Consider the following 18,333-nt stretch of genomic DNA (forward strand, 5'->3'; position numbering starts at 1 on the left):
AATTAGCAAAACATCGTTTTGTCAGTGTATTGCTTCTCCGTAAACCATTTTCAATGAAAACAAAATTATTTGCAATTTTTTGTGTTTTATTGAGTGACAGTTAGCTAAAAATGAGTCAACTGACCTAGCCTTGTTTTCATGATTATGTTACAGGACAACAGACTTTTTTTCATGTTGGCTGAATTCGATGAAGGGATAATTGGTGCACTGAGTAATTGTGCCTCACCCTTTGAAAATGAATAAGGAAATAAAACAAAGAAAAACAAACAGTATGAGCTATGAATGAATGAATAAATTTACTGATAAATTAATATGATATACAAGACTAACAACTTGATAAATAATAAACAAATGAGCAAATCAAAAAAATATTTAACAAACAAACAAATAAATAAACGTATAGCTTTATCAATTTCTGCTCAGATTATGTTTACGCCATTTTGCCACCATGTACGTTTGATACAGCTCATGATAACATATTGGAGTTGAGCAGGGACTTAAACAAGCCTGCTGGTGAAACACAGAATTGCGATTTTGAACTCTACCACACACCGCATTGACTGAGACCATTACATGTACCTGCCAGACAGAGAGGAAAAATATTACCAGGTTAGGGGGCTATTGAAATATAGATGACGTCATCCTATGACCCTTTAAGTTTGTGATCGAGCATTCGATCGAGCGAAGATCATCGCTTCGTAAGTTGGTCTCTCTCTTCAATGCATGTAATCAAAGCTTCTGCTCGCGTAAAAGATAACAGTATCTGGTGCAATTAATGTATGGCTATGCTAGTTTCGATCATATTAGTAGATTTTCGCTAACATGATGTGTTATTTACGTCGCCTACACATTAATTGAGCAGCGTGTGGGAGACTTGTTGTCAAAACACCTCTGCAAGGTACACTGGCATTGCCAAATCGTTCGTCAGCTTGGGATAGTTGCAAGCATATGTCATTAACTTTCAAGTTCAAGTGATAAGCTCAACACAAATAAGTGGGTTGGGTAAGGATGTGGGTCGTGGAATGTACAAGTCCAAAGAGCAGAATGGACCTCGGTCTGTCTATTTTTTACATCCATGGTCTGTCGACTCCGCAGAGAGGATCATGGGCCATCTGCAGCTGCCATGTCGGGACAGACTGAAGCTGTACGAGGAAATAGAATTGAAAAATCAGTAGTGACGTTGTTAAACCACAGCAGACATCAAGATACTGAAAAATCATTGCCTTTACCGATTTTCTAGGTGCTGTTCTATTTTCAAAACTATCTCCGTCGCAGGACTCGAGGTGTGATTGAAAATTTTTGTCTTGTCAGCAAGTTCAACTTCCCATTTTCTCAGAAATTTGGACTTGATGGACATTAAATTTGCATAAATGTCTAGACACCAGTTAGGTCCTCCACCTATGCTGATGTACACTTTAATTGTTTTCTCTCGCTCTGGCTTAAAGAGTCTCACTGCAAACATTTTTCAGCTTTCATCTCGCGTTGGAAATGTCAGATTGTCAAGTGGATCCTAGTTTTGTCGATAACAAGGTGAAGAATTTGTGTACTGCGCCATACATGTTCTGCAGGTAACAGTTCAAACATGGCGGATATGTATGTCTTGTTTTCATATGGAAATCATTTGTATTTCTGGAAGGTATCGTTTTTTGAGGAAAAGCAAAATGCACGTTTTAATTGGCAAAGGAGATAATCATATTGAAGAACATGTCTTTCGAGGAGTGTTTGAAAATTTTCTGAAGGATGATGCAATATTTTGATTAAGTTTAGCGGTCCAACAACTACAATACAAATTTGTTTCAAGTAGGTGGAAGCCATCTTGCGCAGAAAAATGAAGCAGTCTTCTTTTGGTTTTACTGCTCATGTATTTCAGAGTAGGGCTGTTTGATCTTTCTAAAATTAAGATCAGGACTTATCACAATGCTCTATAAAGTGTACATATATTTGCCGTGTTAAAAGGGATTTGTGAAGAGTTCGGCATTTAAGTAGGTCAGCTTTGCCAAATTGTCAAACTATCCTGATACATATCTCCCGGACTAGTGATTCAACACAAAGGTACCTAGACTGTGGAGAAGGACTTAAAGTTTAATATATATCTATTTATGATGTTCATAGTAACAATAGGTTCTAAAGGTTTTCAAAATTAAGATGAATTTAATTGTTTCATGCGGATGACCAAGACCATTGTCATTTTACATTATAGCTTGTGTTCTCAATTTCGGTAAAATTGCCAAGTTTATAGAATGACAAATGTGGTCTGAACCCTGTCCCCATGGTTTGTTATGTGTAAATTTCCTTTTATTGGTGAGCCAGTGTTAGTTGACATGTGGTCAGTGCAGAAATTATTTACATGTAAAGACAACTCTCATGATGAGCTTGTGCTACAAATACAGTGACTTAATGATTTCCATATGTCAGTTATCTTTGAATGTCTGGTGATTATCAAATCATGAGTATTGCTTTACAATTTAGAATTTGAACATCCTTGTGTGTTGAAATAGATATAGGCTGTGGAGTGAAAATGGAATGACCAACATATATGTTGACTTTGCCAGTCCAGCCTTCCATTGAAGCCAGTTGCACCTGCTGACTTGAAAATTACTTAAAATTTTTGGGGGAATCAAATTTGACATTGAACTTAGTCGATTACTGTCTACTATACTGTTTGATTATTTTCAGAATTGTGTAACTAGAACCATGGGTCCCGATTCGAAGTCGGATAGCAATAAAAGGTATGTATCAAAGGTTGAGTTTTTGTGGCTCAAAGGCAGATTTGGGGCAATTTTCCTGCGTTTAAATGATATATGTTTTGTAAGAGCCCAGTGATGCACAGTGTATTCAAAAATGTTTTTAAAAAAACGCTTGATTTCAAGGTCACAAGGGTTGTTCTTAAGATAGAAGGATTTACCGTAAAATCCCTTTGCGTTTAGCCAGAATTAAACTAAATATCCACATTAGTCAGTTTTATCACTGTGATAAATTGAAGATATACTAACATCAAATTTTGAAATCTTCTACAGAAAAGAGTCAATTTTTTTGTTTTAACCACAACAGCCATTTTATCAGTGTCTGGATTAGTTTCACTTTCACTTTACATAGAGTGTAGTACAAATGTCATGAATATTTCATTACCATGTCTTTCTTTCCTTATTTTCTGCCTCGCCATTCATTTGTATGTTTGGTAAGATGATATTAAAGCAATTAAAGGCCGACAGCTTGTTTGAAGACTGTTTCTCGTGGCTTTTAAGTTTTCCAAGCATTTTCCTCAAATAAATCTGCCATTGTGAACAATTGTATAAATACCTTCATTGATAGGCAAAACAGCAATGAAGGGCTTAGAGTAAACCCGTCACTGACCTCATTTCTTGATAAACTCTGAAGCTTTATTCAACCTTTACACTGTGTAAACAGTGTATCGGTTGACGCTGAAAAAGATAAGAGAATATGACATACCTGAAATGCAGAGTACACATTTATTCAATGATTTGTGCAAAAGGGAGCCACACTTCATAATTTTTTTGAGTTGAGAATGTATAGGTCACAACAGTATTTGGTGTATATGGTAGTGCCATGAATATCTTTTGAAATCATTTGTAGTGGAGGAGAGTAAGAGAGAGAGGTTGACATTAACTTTTTTTGGGTGAAATCTAGAGCACCAGTACCCTGGTAGATCTGCAAAGTTTGACTATTACTGATTTTTCAGTTAAAATTGATATTATGTACAGTAGCTTTGCAAAGGAAAAGCTTCCGCAAGTTTTAGACTGTTGGGAACAACTAGCAAATGGTTCAATCATGTTAGTTGCTTACATGTTATATCTACCTGGGCGTGACAAATCTCTGTTTTCAATTTTATGTAGCTGTCCATCTACGGATGATGAGACCACCCCTAAGACGTTGGTCGGCGACGACATACTTTGCTACAACAGCAACAACAGTGAGTGGACAACCAAACCTAAATATATCCTGGATCAACTTGATAAAGAAGGGTGCAATGACCTCAGCATTCTGGAACAAACCTTGCCGATGGAGAGCCCACCAGCAGTAGATATGCTTGAAGACAGATTAGAAAGACAGTGCAACAATGTAACGTCACAGAAGAAAGAGCAGCAGGGTGAACGGGCCAAGAAAACACACAAAGTCTTTAAGAAGGGCGTGACTGATGAAGTTTGTGATAACAAAAAGTGCAAAGATGGTAATATAGTTGATTATGTTGACAAGGACTTTCCTAAACAAAAGCAGAATAACAGAGAAGGTACTGATAAAAATGGCGTTTCCTATAAGATCACGGTGGAAAATCCTGAGCAACCAGCCAGTACCCTGATATCAGATAACCGATGGTCAGATACAGAAGAGAAGAAAGACATTGAGAAGTCCCTCAGTCGGATTGCCATTACCGAAACAAACTTTGGTCCGGGGGTATCAAAGCTTGCTACAGATATCATTCCGCTCAGGGCAACCCAAGTTCTCCGTGTGGATGATGGGGCACTTCTGTTCAACCAGGCAGATTCAAACAAGTACGAAGATTCAAAGTCTATCCGAAACCAACTTCAGAAATTGAAGGAACGAATGTTTGAAATGCCGGAGAAGCATGACAGTGGATCCGAAAAGAGGCAGAGGAAATCAGAGATGGACGAAACGGACGGTGATAAGGAGCAGTTGAGAAGTGACAGGATGGAGAGAAGTTTGAATGACACACAGACCAGCCATGATGCTGAATATGATGCCATCACCGGCAGATGTACTGGTACAGCAGATGATGATGGTGGCACAGGAGATGAAACTGGAGGGGATGAGACACAAGGTAACCAGATGACTGGGAGAAAAGAAGAGAAAGATGCTGCCATTCAGACAGATTTGCTCGAAACAGAAGAGCTCACTCTAGAGGAGAATAAGCATTGCAGCAACAAAGGGGATCACAAGAATCAAGATGGTAGAAGGAAACGTAATGACTGCAATAAAGGTGAGCTGGGAAATAAAAGGATCAAAAAGTTCACCTGGAGACTGATGAAATTCTTAGCCAGTCTTCCAATAGACGTTGAGAAAGTGGTGAATGAACTACTGGAGTTGGATGAAGAGCCAGCAAAGACGTCTCCAACGAAAGCGGAGATGACCACAGCATCTGAAGTCTCTCGTAGAAATGCTAAGAACAAGGAACATGATTCGAAATATTCTGGAAACGGCGTCATAGCAATTGAAGCACTGCGAGACGAACCGGAGAAGGCTCAAGTTGAATTAATGGAGGAAAACAGCAAAAAGTTAGTTCAGAACAGCGTAACACAGCAAAATGATGCAAAGAAAAACTTGAAAAAGTCAACTAAAACAGCCTGTCAGAAAGATTTGAAGAAAAGTGGCAATAAGCCAAACTCAAACACATATGAAAAAGCTGCGAAGAAAGCTAGCAACAACTTACGTCAGAGAGGACAGAGTAAAGAAGTGGAAAAGGCACAAGGTATGTACCAGAATTTTTGTTCCTTGATGATGAGAAATGGGAGGAAATGTGATGCAAAAGTTTATTGGATGATCAGTAGTTTCCCTTGTTGTTCAGTTCCTGGCTAACATGACAGCCTGCTAGATGGACACAAAGTTTGATGTGAGACAAAACACCTTTAACTTGTTTGCCCCAATTCCCGGTACAGAGTCCTTACACTGCTAGAAAGTCCAGGAATGTCCTGGGAAATTGATAATCCACCCCAATTTTCAAAAATGACGAGATATTCTGTCAATCGGTTTGGGTCAAACTATAGTGTTGAAAAGGTTGAAACAAAGTGAAAAACAAAGTAACAAAGTAACTAACGAGGAAAAGCACATGTATTGTCATGCTGTGTAAGTTCATGGGCTCAGCACTGGGACGGTGTATTGAAGATTTATGATTAAAAGGCTGAGGTTTTCATAGTGAATTGAAAGCACACTGATTATACAGGCTGTTAAGAGCTCTCAGTACTGTATGAATGAAACTTATTTTTTTTTTATCTTGAAGATCATGTCATTTTTATGGTGTTCCTTTCACTTTGCTCATTGGTGTCTTTTTGTATTTGTTTCTATTAAGATTCTACAATTCAGAAAAATGGGAGGATACAGAAAAAGAAGAGCGGAAGAAAGAAGAAACAGGGAAAGAAAAGTGATGATGCTAAGGCTCAAAGGTAAGAAAGTTGTAGGTGTCTATGCATCTGACAGCGAACTGAGTACAGTGAAATTACATAAAACCAGCATTTATCCACCAACATATGCACAACTCCTTGCATAAGACGTTGACTTTAGATACATAGCCAATCAGGATTTTTTGGTAGACTCATCCAAACTTTTTGTCATGCTAAATGCCATGTGCCCTAACTATGCAGCCAGAAATGAGAGCATTCCTTATCCTGCTGTTAAATTAAAGAATCTTGTGTGAAAAGCCGGAAATGAAGAAAAGGACAAACAGGAACAAGACAATGAGGTTTCCAGGTGAAAAGACTGAACAGACAAGCAAAGGAAGACAGACAGCGAAGATTAATAAGAAAGGGGGTACCGGAAATGGTGGCACGCCAGCTACACAGAGTACAAACAGTGGAAGTACTTCTCAACAGGTAATTATGTGATACAGTATATCCTAAGTATACGTACTTCAACAGGTCATGCTATCTGTGTGTAGCTCATAGTGAACCAAGCCGGTAATTCAGTAACATTGCCTGTCTGTGGTCCTAGTCAAATGTAAGCCGCCTTTTCTCCAGTTTACAAGTGCACAGTCAAGTTCCCACGAGGCACAGTGACATTGTCTTGAATTTTTTCAAATAACAAATAATGTGGATCATAAGAAAAACAGCAATGTTGAATAGCAGTGTTGAGTGCATTGTCATAATGGTCTTTTTTGTCTGTAAGATATCCAGTAAATATACATGTACTCTTCTGTCATCAGTGATACGATGACATGAAATTTTTTGTTACCTTCAATACTGATATTGGTAACATATCTGCATGAATAACACCATTCTAATTTTTCTGCATGAAATTTCTCATGATAGAATTTTTAATACACTGGGCTGAATTTATCTCCAACACTGATATGTCACTTATATTGTGTATCTGTTTATAACATCTGTAGAGGGCAAGCCAAGGACAATACAGTAGTTTGCCAGTGGGCAATGGTGGCGCCGGTGCAAATGGATGTGGAGATGGTGACGAGGATGATGACGAGGATGGTGACAGAAGGCCAAGACGCGGGCAGGGATCTAGGAGAGAACCCGTGGACAAAACTATAAGTGATGGTGAAACAAAGACTGATCCAAAATCCAGTCCAACTGGAGCTGTTCCTAAAATTTTGAAGGTAAGTTTGCTATTTTCTACCTGAATTGCAGACCATAAAAAAGCTATCATTAAACAAGTAGAAAGATATTTGTAAACTGTACAGAAGCTTTCTCTATTCATGGTGTGAATAGTCAACTGATGGTACTCAAGTGCTAAATACATGTAAAGGTTAAGCCTTTTAACCCATTGAGAGCTCTAATTTTTCCCACCAAAATTTTAGTGCAACATTTTACCAATTTTTAAGAATTTTTGTAATTTTTTTTGATAATTTTTGACCAAGTGGACATCACATCTCATTTGCTGTAGTTCTTTTTCAAAATGTGGGCAAAAATCTGAAAAAAATTTGACTTGTGTTTACTCTATAAAGGTGACAAAAAATTGACTTAGGCACTCAAAGGGTTAATATGGCTGGCACAGACATTTACACAGACACTCGTCAAAACACTGGTTTCCATGCAGTAAATCAAGCAGATACAATAGTGCAACGCTTTTATGCAAAATGATTACTATATTGTAGATATTAACCTTATCAACACAAGAACTAAAGATGGAAAGACCTACTACAATGGTACATTCAGGACTTCACTGACGTAGGTTTGTGATGTAGACTCAAATCTGATATAATGTTGTGTAAACAACCCTATTATTTGTTTGTTTTTATTTTTGCCATGGAGGGTGGGAAGAAGGAGATGTGGTGGGGTTGCTCAAGTTGCCTTCTGTTGTAAAACCAAGCCATGGTTTTTGACTACAAATACAGGATTCATGCAATAATTCCCAGCTATAGTTTGGTCAACTGTTCCATATTTCTCTGCAGTTGAATTATTCAAATATTTACTATGTTTATTGCTACACAAATATTTTATGCTAAATATACATTTTGTATTTGAACATGTCGATTTTATTCATATATCTTCCATGGGTATTGGCTACATAAATATTGTACACTAAAGCATAGACCCTTTAGGGTCTGTGGCTAAACATGTATTTCTCAATTTGCGTCATACATGTGAAAGAAATATCTACTGGTTCATTTTTCAAGACAATAGTCGTCTGCATGCAAGATACAGTGATCACCATCATTACTGTTCTGTTCAAGAAGGATGCATGTTACACATGTGTGATTGACTTACAAATACACATTTCTCTCCATGTTTGGGGCATATTTGGATGATTTTTGAAAAATGCAGGGAAAGCTGTTCAAGAATCCAGTGTGTAACTGAAAAGTGAAAAGTACAGTTACCTAAAAGAGTTGCATGAAGCAGAAATACAGCCTACATGATCTCTCAAAGTGTACCTTTGATGTGTATAATCTGCCTACACCAGCTGTGCACAATGACATTCGCACACATAGTAGGATGACAGCATATATGATATCACACATCCATCTCTGATTCACATGCAGTGCACATAGTTTTTCAAAAGGGTCAGGCTCTGTCGTAGAAATCTCGAGGTATATGGCAGAATTTCTGAAAATTTTGTAAGTTTGGAGACCAGATCTGCATAGGTGGTTTTCATATGTAGGAAGAAAATTATTATTAATAAATATCATTTTCAGGTGTAGGTTTTTCCATGTTGACTCCTGAAGATTCTCTTTCTGGCCATGTATGGTACACAGTCTGTAGTACTTTGGACTTTTCAAGAAAAACTCCAATACCTGTATTAAATGCAGTTCAACCTTTATATACAGCTTCCATATTTGGTCATCGTAGGAGGGCACTTCCAAATAAGGAAGGTTGTTCCACCTTTCTGGCAAAACAGGGGTGGTAGGTTGTTATGGAAGTGTTTTCGACAGCGCTGGTCTCACTGTGTGATCTGGATCCTTCAACCTGTGTATGCCAAAAATCAAAATCAAATTTATCTTGCCTGGCAGTCGACCATCGAATCAGAATCCAGATGGGAGGGTCTTCCTAGAAATTCATAGGTGTTTTGCACAAGTAAGGTTGTGTGGTCAAGGGTTCAAAGGTGTTTCACTTCTGCATTTTTTACCGCAAAGTTTGCAGAGCAAATTTCATCAACAGCATGTTGGAATTTCATGGACTGATATTTTTACAATCATGCCTTTTGGTTACTTTTATAGGGTCGGATCCCCGTTGTTCCCAGCACAGCAGCAGGAGCTGCCACAGGGTGTACAATTGCTTCCAGCAGAATCCGTACAGCTCATTGGTAAGCATCGACCCAACAGTCCTGGTGAATTTTCTAATTCAAAATATTTTGTACATTTTCATTTGGGGTGGGGGTTGTGAGCTGGCTTGATTATCAATCATTACATTGTAAAATTCTAAAGTGATGCTGTTTCTGAATTAATTGCCACACTCTACTCAAAGCAATGACTGACTAAAAACTTTTACATCTGCGATTTATATACCAGCAATGTAAACCTCCTATGTGGATTTCAAGTTTTTTTAAAGGAAACACCATTTATTGTCTTAACAGGATTTTTACCCAAATTGCAAAATTGCAAGTCTTCCATTATTACCATAGTGTAAATTATAATCAAAGATGACTTTTGTTCATAAAATTATGCTAATTACAGATATTTTCATAAAATTTAACCCTTTGAGTGCCAAAGTCTATTTTTGTAACCTTTATAAAATATACCACAGTCAATTCTTTTCTGATTTTTGCCAAAAGTTTGGTTAAAAACTGTAGCCCATGAAATATGATATCCATTTGGTCCAAAATTATGAAAAAACTTTCAGAAAAGTTCACAACAATTGGTAAAATATTGCATTAAAATTTTGGTGAAAAAAATTACAGCAGTCAAAGGGTTAACTACTGAAGTACAGTGGAAAGTAAGAGTTCTGATATCTTATCTTTGTTATTAGATATCGCTTTCGAGGAAATGACTTTGCCCCTCAAACAGTTACTTAAAGTCAAATGGCTTCCAATACAGATTTTCAGAAAAATAAGAAAAAATATTGAAAAATACTTCAGTAAAATGAATGACTGCACTCAAATAGCACATGGAAGAATCTAAAGTAGGATTTTAACATTTGACAGCTTATAATTGGAGGAAAGAACAACATTGGATGTCTATTTGCAATGGCTGATATAAGTAAGTATGTGTGTGTGTGACAAATTACACTAATGAGTGTTCTACTTAATATTCACAGCCCGTTAATCCATCACTGGTGGCACACAATGAGCATCAATCCAGTTTGTTCATGTTTCATTTGAAACAAAGTTTCCACTGGAACAAACCATGGCTGCAGTGTAGCTGCTCTTCGTGTATTGTCATCAAAGACAGGTTACTGCACGTGGTTGAATGCACTCTGCAGGTGATTAACTGTACACATTGCAACCCTGTGTCCCAGGCCTTCCAAGCTAGCATAGAGATGTGTACCATCAGCGTTCCCTACCGGTCTGAATGTCAAATCCCGTTCTGTGAGAAGCTCAGACCAGTCGTGCCACATTCAACAGAAAGTGAGTGAAACAATATTATTTTACATTTTAAGGTAGAATGCACCTCCGGGACACATATTTGGACTCCCAAACGTTTCCAATTTTTTCTGATCTACCACTTGTGTGGGCTCATTTTGAAGCCCTTTGGAGTGAGATACTTTCACTGTCTTAGTTTTTTTGAAAATCGTAAATTTTATTTCTCCCCATAGAGTTAAAACAGGGATGGCGGCCATTTTGAATTTCAAATATGAGTAAATCTTGGGTAATTTGTTTCTCTGGTACCAAAATTTGCACGGTGACCCCTGATTTTTATTCTTGATTTTGAAAGAGAATGGCTGAAAGAGCCCTTCAGGAAAATTTGAGCAAAAATTTAAGTCTTTCACTTTTTAGGCGCATACAACCTCAAGCAGCACTCAGTCCATTTCACTTATTTTCATTTCACAATTTTCAATTCACCCAACACTCAACACATTTTACTCATGACTGATAATACCTTGCATAGGATGTATATCTCCCACATCACATGCCTGACCTAATATCCTAGAACTTGCATTGTGTGAGTGAAAGTAGAAAAGTTAATCTAATTTCATGATCTTCCCACACTATGTAAATTGTTCCAGCACTTTTATAGTATGACCAGTGGTACATCAGTAGATTATATAGCTTCTTTTGTTTTTGTGACAATCACACCAGGCTTCTCAGTTAGATCAATATTTTTTGGATTGTTCCACACCTAAATAAGCTAGTTTTGGTGATATTTTTCTATCAACAAGGTGAGATAAGCAATGATCTTTTCATTTGCAGACAATGATGTGTGGTGGAATTCGCTGTCCAGGCTTATCCATGACTATATATCAAAGATACTGCGAATGGGAGCCCACAGCAATGACCCTCAAGTCCAATTTCGCCCTGATGCGAAAAACTCCCAGAACTCGCTAGAAGGTTCTAGTCGAAGTATGCCGTTTTATGGCAACTCTCATCTTCCTTGTGTACCAAGCAGAAATGCACCTGTGTGTCCACCGCCAAGGGGAAATACCTATTCCAGACTGGGCACAGATGAACACCAAAAATTCGCATCCATGGTGGAGGTTCCTGCTAGGATGCCAATCTCAGCTTCGTTTTATGGAGTTAGATTCAACTCAGAGTCGAGTCAGACATCCAGGTTGGATGGCCAGGGATTTCAACCAAGGTTCCCGCCTAGACGTGATCCACTAGCAAAGCAGTCAGGCATGTCATCGCTTTTTCAGGAAGGTTGCAACTCCTCAGCTCTGATGAGACATCTCACTGACAAAGATGACTATTCTGTAGATGGGGATGAGACCCTCACAAATCAAGACCAGACCCTCACAAACCAAGGGGAGACCCTCACAAACCAACCAAACGAGGCACTGTTGGTGCCCAGGGGAGGAACTGCCTCCAATGGGCAAGCTGAGGCCGCCGAGCGACACCCCACTCTTGATCAGCCAAAAGCACATGAAGACATTCTCCATGCGTTCATCAACGACAACGCTGGAAACACTGGCATGGTTCTGCCGTCGCTGTCCGATATAGCAGAAGAGATACCTCCTGCAGCAGAAGTACCTGCAGTTGGAGCAGAAGCTAGGGACAGTAGATTGATCGGCGTGGTAACCCAGGTACCTGCGCTGTGCATAAATGACGTCCTTGCTTTATCCAAACATTGGTGCCATTTATCAGAAATGTTGATGAACGGGGCCGGGGCTCAAGATTTCCAGGGTGAAGAGGGCCTCCTTGTTGATGAGGTAAGATGGTATGGCAAGAGTGAAGATAAGGGACACACAGACAGCAATTTGTAATAATCAGTGATAACCTAGGGAGCTTTTAAAGCTAGGGGTAGGGATGGAGTGTGTAGCTCGAGGCGCCAGGAAACCATTTCATATGATGTTTGTACCCAAAGGTTTATGTCCAGGCAATAGGCAATATTTTGGTATAGGCAATGGTAATTAACCCTTTGAGCGCCAAAGTCAATTTTTGTTGCCTTTACAAGATGTACCCCACTCAACTTTTTTCAGATTTTTGCCAAAATTTGATGAGAAACTGTAGCTAATACAACTTTATGTCCATTTGTCCAAAATTATCAAAAAATTACAGAAGAATTCATAAAAATTGGTAAAACGTAGCATTCAAATTTTGGTGGGGGAAAAATACAGCACTCAAAGGGTTAAAGGATAATTTAGTGTCTGTACGTCTGTTGTAAGGAAAGTAAGATGGCCTTCAAGCTTATCTCATGGTTCTGCATATACCGGTACATATTTTCTGTACGTACAGTAGTACCAGTACAACTTTTCCTGGGATTACTGGCATTCCAAATCCACTGTACCGTGTGAGAAGAAAAATTGGTGGGGAATCAGAACACATGGTTATTGACAGGGGTCATATACGCATGTGTTCTGATTCATTCAATTACATTATGACTCCATAAAACTTTTACGGCCATATTTTATATTGGAGTTTTATGCTACTATGTAAATCCAAGGGAATAGCATGTTAACTGCAGACTTGATTTTAAATACTTCTGTCATAAATTTTTCCACCCAGAATGTTTAAAAGTTAAAAAGCTGACAAATTTCAATTTCTTCCTTGTTACAGAAATTCTGCCCCGTTAATGGACACTACACCCACAGTGAACACTGGTCCATGTATGGCACCATTGGAAGAGGAAAATTTGGAAGTTGCAAGCTGGCAAGTGATCTGACGACGGAGTTCATCTGTGCTGTCAAGGAGGTGTGTATTTTTGTAATGACAGAGGATGGTTAAATAGACTGTCACAAATGTTTGATGGATAAATTTTATGTAAGGTTCATCAGTGTTGACCCAGTTTATTCCTAATTTTATGTGGGCTTCACAAGGCACTGTGCAACCAGCATGGAAAGTTATCCATGTCTGCCTGCAAAGAGCTGTCTGTGATATTACCTGTAACACCTGCGATCAGCCAAAATAGCTATCTTAGGCTGTGTGATTCTCTTTTAACCTGATTGCTGTCAGTATGTATCCATGTTAGGCAGAAGCATGGGGAGAATTAGTTTTGCAAGAGAAGACATTTACAGAAACAGGGAAAATTGTCACATACAGGTATAAACAAAACTGAACCTTTTTTCTGTTGTTGCCCAACTTGCAGGTGGAATTGCGAACATTCATTCATAACTCACAGGAGGTTACAATCTGGTGTATGCTGAATCATCCCAATATTCCCAAACTTTACGGTATCCTCAGAAATGGAACCAAGATATATTACTTCATGGAATACATCCGAGGTGAGGACATGTACAAATTACTACTCCATTTAAACCCCAAGCCCGACACAGTATTGACTTGTGGGAGGGGGGGGGGGCATTTCTTTCTTCTGCATTTGCTCATGACTGTCTAATTGTCCATACAATCAACACTGCACAGGTCGAGGAAACATGGTAAGTTCAGTGAAATTTTTGGAATAATTTCAGCATGAAGATTACTATGAAAAGATTGCACTGTGTCTCTTTCCAGTTTTAGATGGTTGAAAGGGGAAGTGTTGCACTAGTCATTGTGCACATTTGCGCCTTTTACAGTATCTAATGTTGTATACACAGTATAAAACATATATACAAAGCTGCAGTCACTCTTGAAAAGCAATGGTAATTTCTGACCAGAAGCCATGGCTAGTGCATCTGTAACATATCCAGTGTCAGTTTATTCTGCAGAAGTTATCATTGGTATATCAGCAAAGTAGCAAATATTTGCGGATGTGACAGAAGGAACCTCCGTGCTTTGTTAAACATTGCCTTTGTTTTTTTTCTCTCTCCCAGGATGTAACATTCGTGAAATCTTGGATAATCATCTGCCCCAGATTCCAGAAGCTGTGGCACTTGTTTGGGTCTACCAGGTGATTGATGCGCTGAGGCACATGCATATGCTGCGGATAGTGCATGGGGATGTGAAAGGTATGCTGGGATATGCAAAGTGAATTGCGGTGAAGAGAGTACACATTTTTTGCTCACGTGTTTACACACATGGGCATATGTCGCAGCGATGTCTGTCTGTCTGTCCGTCTGTCTGTCTGTCTGTCTGTCTGTCTGTCTGTTGGTCCATTATCTCAAAACGGCTTATCAGATCAGAATCAAATCTGGTACATATATTCAGTTAGCAAATGGCAAGAACTGATTAGTTTTTGGTGGGTGTGGCTTGCATAGTTTTTGCTCATTTGCATAATTAATGATTTTAGAAAAAATGGATATATATTAAAAACAACTACACACAATTTGATGAGATTTGCTACAAATGTTGATCACACCAAGATATATCAGCGGTGGGAACCATTAAGGGTGACATGAAAGATAAATGCTAATTTGCATATTTAATGAACTTTCCTAACTAGGGATATATGTCTGATTTGACTCGATCAAAATTAACCAAACTTGGTATGTATATTAAAAATACTATTATTTAACATTATTGAAAGTCATTAAGCGTTTTAATTTCAGCCAATTCCTAATTTGCATATTTCATGAACTTTGTTAATTAGGAATATATATTTGAAATGACTGGACCAAAGTTGATGAAACTTGCTACATGTATTGAAGCCACTATGATACAACAATTTTTAAAGTCATTAAACATTTTTACTTCAGCCAATTCTGAATTTGCATATTTAATGAACTTTCCCAATTAGGGATATATATCTGAATTAACTTGATTGTAGTTATTGAAACTTACTATATACATCAAAGATACTGTGATATAACATTATTGAAAGTCAAAAGACATTTTTACTTCAGCCAAAACCTAATTTTAATATTAAATGAATTTTCATAATTAGGGATATTTATCTGAATGGACTTGATCAAAATTGATGAAACTTGCTATGTACATTAAAGACACTATAATACAATATTATTGAAAGTCATCAAGCATTTTCTCTTCAGCCAATTCCTCATTTGCATATTTAATGAACTTTCCTAATTAGAGATATATGTCTGAATTGACTTGACCAATGTTGACAAAATTTGCTACACATATTGCAGATACCATGATACAACATTACTGACAATCACTAAGCATTTTTACCAAAGCCACTTCCTAATTTACATATTTAATTAACTTTGCTTATTAGGTATATATACCGGGATTTACTTGATCAAAGTTGGCAAAACATGCTATGTACATCGATGATTATACCAGGTACTAGGTCAAATCAATATCGAAAGTCATTTCACATTTTCATGTCAGCTAATTCATAATTTGCATATCTTATGAGCTTTCACAGCTCGGCGTATATGGCTTGAAGGACTTGGCCAATGGTAATTACACTTTCTAGATAAAGTGGTGATACAATAAGAGCAGTCAAATAACTTTAATATTTTTATTTCAGCTAATTATATATTTGTATACTTCATGACCTAATCGGCGGTGATTATTGTTCATTATGTTGATCATAATAATTTCAATGAAGTTGCAAACATGTGGCAAAGGTTCAAATTTACACATAACTTCAATATATACTGAAACACGTGAGCATTTACAGTTCATATCTGGTCCTGGTTGGTGTGTGGTCCTATTGGTGACAGCCGAAAATGCAATTATCAGGGACATATTACACAATATTGTCTGACAGTACAAGTATTATAATAATTGATATGAACAATGAGCAGAAGGCTTTTCAGTATGACGTTTGAATATGAAGGGCACATGATGCACTGAAAGATGGGATTATTGAGAAACTTTATTTTGTGTAAGCATTTCTGATATTCCTGGAAGTATCAAACTGATGATTTCCAAGTGTTTAATTGGATGTGACAAACGTAATTATGTACATATCCTAGTTGGCATGTGACTTGCATATTAAGTAGAAATTGTTTGTGTCTTAATGAATACAGCCTCCAACGTTGTGATCACCGAAGATGGTGAGACTGCGTACCTGGTAGACTATGGCTTCTCCAGGCTGCTGCCTCCCGGCCAGAATGACTTCCCAGCCAAGGAATCGCCACAGGGAACGCCAGCGTACATGCCACCAGAGATCGCCGGCAGTGAAGTACACGGCAGACCAGCAGATATCTGGAGCATCATGTGCCTCCTTCTGCATATGCTGAATGGATGTGCACCATGGACAAGACAGTTTGAAACTGTCCCACAAACTTATTATGCGGTAAGTATTTTGGAGTAAGAGTAGTATTCCCAGTGCCATCCCGTACTGTTTCCATGGTCCAGTGCTGTAAATATGATCAACATGCTGGTAGAGATGATACTAGTTACAGAAATATTGGTCTGTGCTTCTTGAACAATGGAGACTTGTGTGTGTCTAGAAAGAATATACATGTATTCAATATTCTCTTCTTTAGACAATGGCTACAGACATTGAATGAGCATTCTCGCAGGCTTTGAGGTCATTTCACATGTACAGTTTGTATACCACGAAGAAAGATTGTTACTGCATTTTTGGATTTCATTGTGATCAGCAAGTTTTGGTGGAGCTGCATGTTGCCAAGACAGTTTTTTTTTCAAAGCAATATTTCTCATCAAAGATGACAAGGAAACCCCCTATACTATATATTTTCAAAAAGCAGAGACTCTAAAGTTTAGTATGGTAGCAGTAGTTTATTCAAAGCATGAAGTGGGTGTATATTTGGGGTAGAAAACCTCAATTTCGGTATTAATGATAAAAATTAATTTAAGTCAAAAACTTGATGCTATTTTGTGAAATGTAATATTTCACTTGAAAGAAGAGTATATGTAGAAAAAAAACAACCACTGTATTTGTTATTATCTATCCTCATTCTAAAATGGCAAGGGTTTAAAGACTGACACCCCAAAAAATTGATTAAAATCATGATAAGCAAATTAAAATGCCTCTTATTCAAAATGTAAGAATTTTATTGCCAAACAAAATAGTCGTTTTGTTATATAGCATTTAAAGAACATAATGTGAAAATTTCAGAAAATTTTATGCAGCCAGAGTGGAGTTAAATTCTTTGGAAATTTCAAAATTGGGAGGAAAAATTGGGTGATTTGCATACATTTACATATATTAACACTTCTTTATAACACAATTTTCAACTGCTTGACAAGCTACAAGGTGAACCCAACCAATATTTTAATCTTGGGTTAACAAATTAATTAAAATTGAATAAATATTTGCAAAAAAGTGATTTTTGAGCAAAATATGCCGTGTTGGGTGCAGCACCCCCTTAATTTAGCTATTAAAAACGACATCCGAACAATAGTAAATACATGTATAGGGAAATCTTTAAAATTAGTGGCATCTTAAATTAACGAATTGACAGACATACATGTTAAATTTGCTAAAAAGGGATGTTAGCTGAACAGACATGCTTTACAGTGATCACCAAGTATTTTCCATCAAAATCTGCAGAACCCTGCACTAATTCTGTTCACAACCTCCTACAGATTGTCACTAAACCCCCTCCTGTTGGCGAAATTCCTGATACCTGCTCCAGTGCCCTGCGGGCATTCATTACATCGGGTTTGGAAAAGAACCCAGAGAACAGACTGACTGCGTTGCAGTGTTTCTATCACAGTGTCTTCGTTGAAGGTAAGCTGACATCCAGTGGTAAACATCTTATAAATATAGTCTTGATAAATTTTTTATTGAATAGCAAAAGCCCTTATTACATGACTTGCTCACTTTTATTAAATCCATGT

At 37.7% G+C, this 18,333-nt stretch overlaps 1 protein-coding gene across 4 annotated transcripts; it reads left to right on the forward strand.

The window, feature by feature from the left end:
• The first annotated feature begins 651 nt into the window (after positions 1 to 651).
• Positions 652 to 16,817, forward strand: LOC139140697 (enolase-phosphatase E1-like). 4 transcript variants are annotated; one of them, XM_070710080.1, is made up of 14 exons: positions 682 to 698; positions 1,470 to 1,568; positions 2,677 to 2,729; positions 3,855 to 5,446; positions 6,044 to 6,137; positions 6,377 to 6,563; positions 7,079 to 7,300; positions 9,359 to 9,444; positions 10,395 to 10,704; positions 11,488 to 12,443; positions 13,291 to 13,425; positions 13,820 to 13,955; positions 14,484 to 14,618; positions 16,551 to 16,817. In XM_070710080.1, the coding sequence occupies exons 3-9, from the start codon at positions 2,695 to 2,697 to the stop codon at positions 10,456 to 10,458; spliced, it is 2,280 nt and encodes a 759-aa protein (XP_070566181.1). In that variant the 5' UTR covers positions 682 to 698; positions 1,470 to 1,568; positions 2,677 to 2,694; the 3' UTR covers positions 10,459 to 10,704; positions 11,488 to 12,443; positions 13,291 to 13,425; positions 13,820 to 13,955; positions 14,484 to 14,618; positions 16,551 to 16,817. The 4 variants fall into 4 exon arrangements, with proteins under 4 accessions (XP_070566180.1, XP_070566181.1, XP_070566179.1 ...); XM_070710079.1 differs by lacking the exon at positions 1,470 to 1,568 and having other exon boundaries at positions 652 to 698; XM_070710078.1 differs by lacking the exon at positions 682 to 698 and having other exon boundaries at positions 1,388 to 1,530.
• The last annotated feature ends 1,516 nt before the right edge of the window (positions 16,818 to 18,333 follow it).

This window comes from Ptychodera flava, chromosome 9 (assembly GCF_041260155.1).
Source record: "Ptychodera flava strain L36383 chromosome 9, AS_Pfla_20210202, whole genome shotgun sequence".
NCBI lineage: Eukaryota > Metazoa > Hemichordata > Enteropneusta > Ptychoderidae > Ptychodera > Ptychodera flava.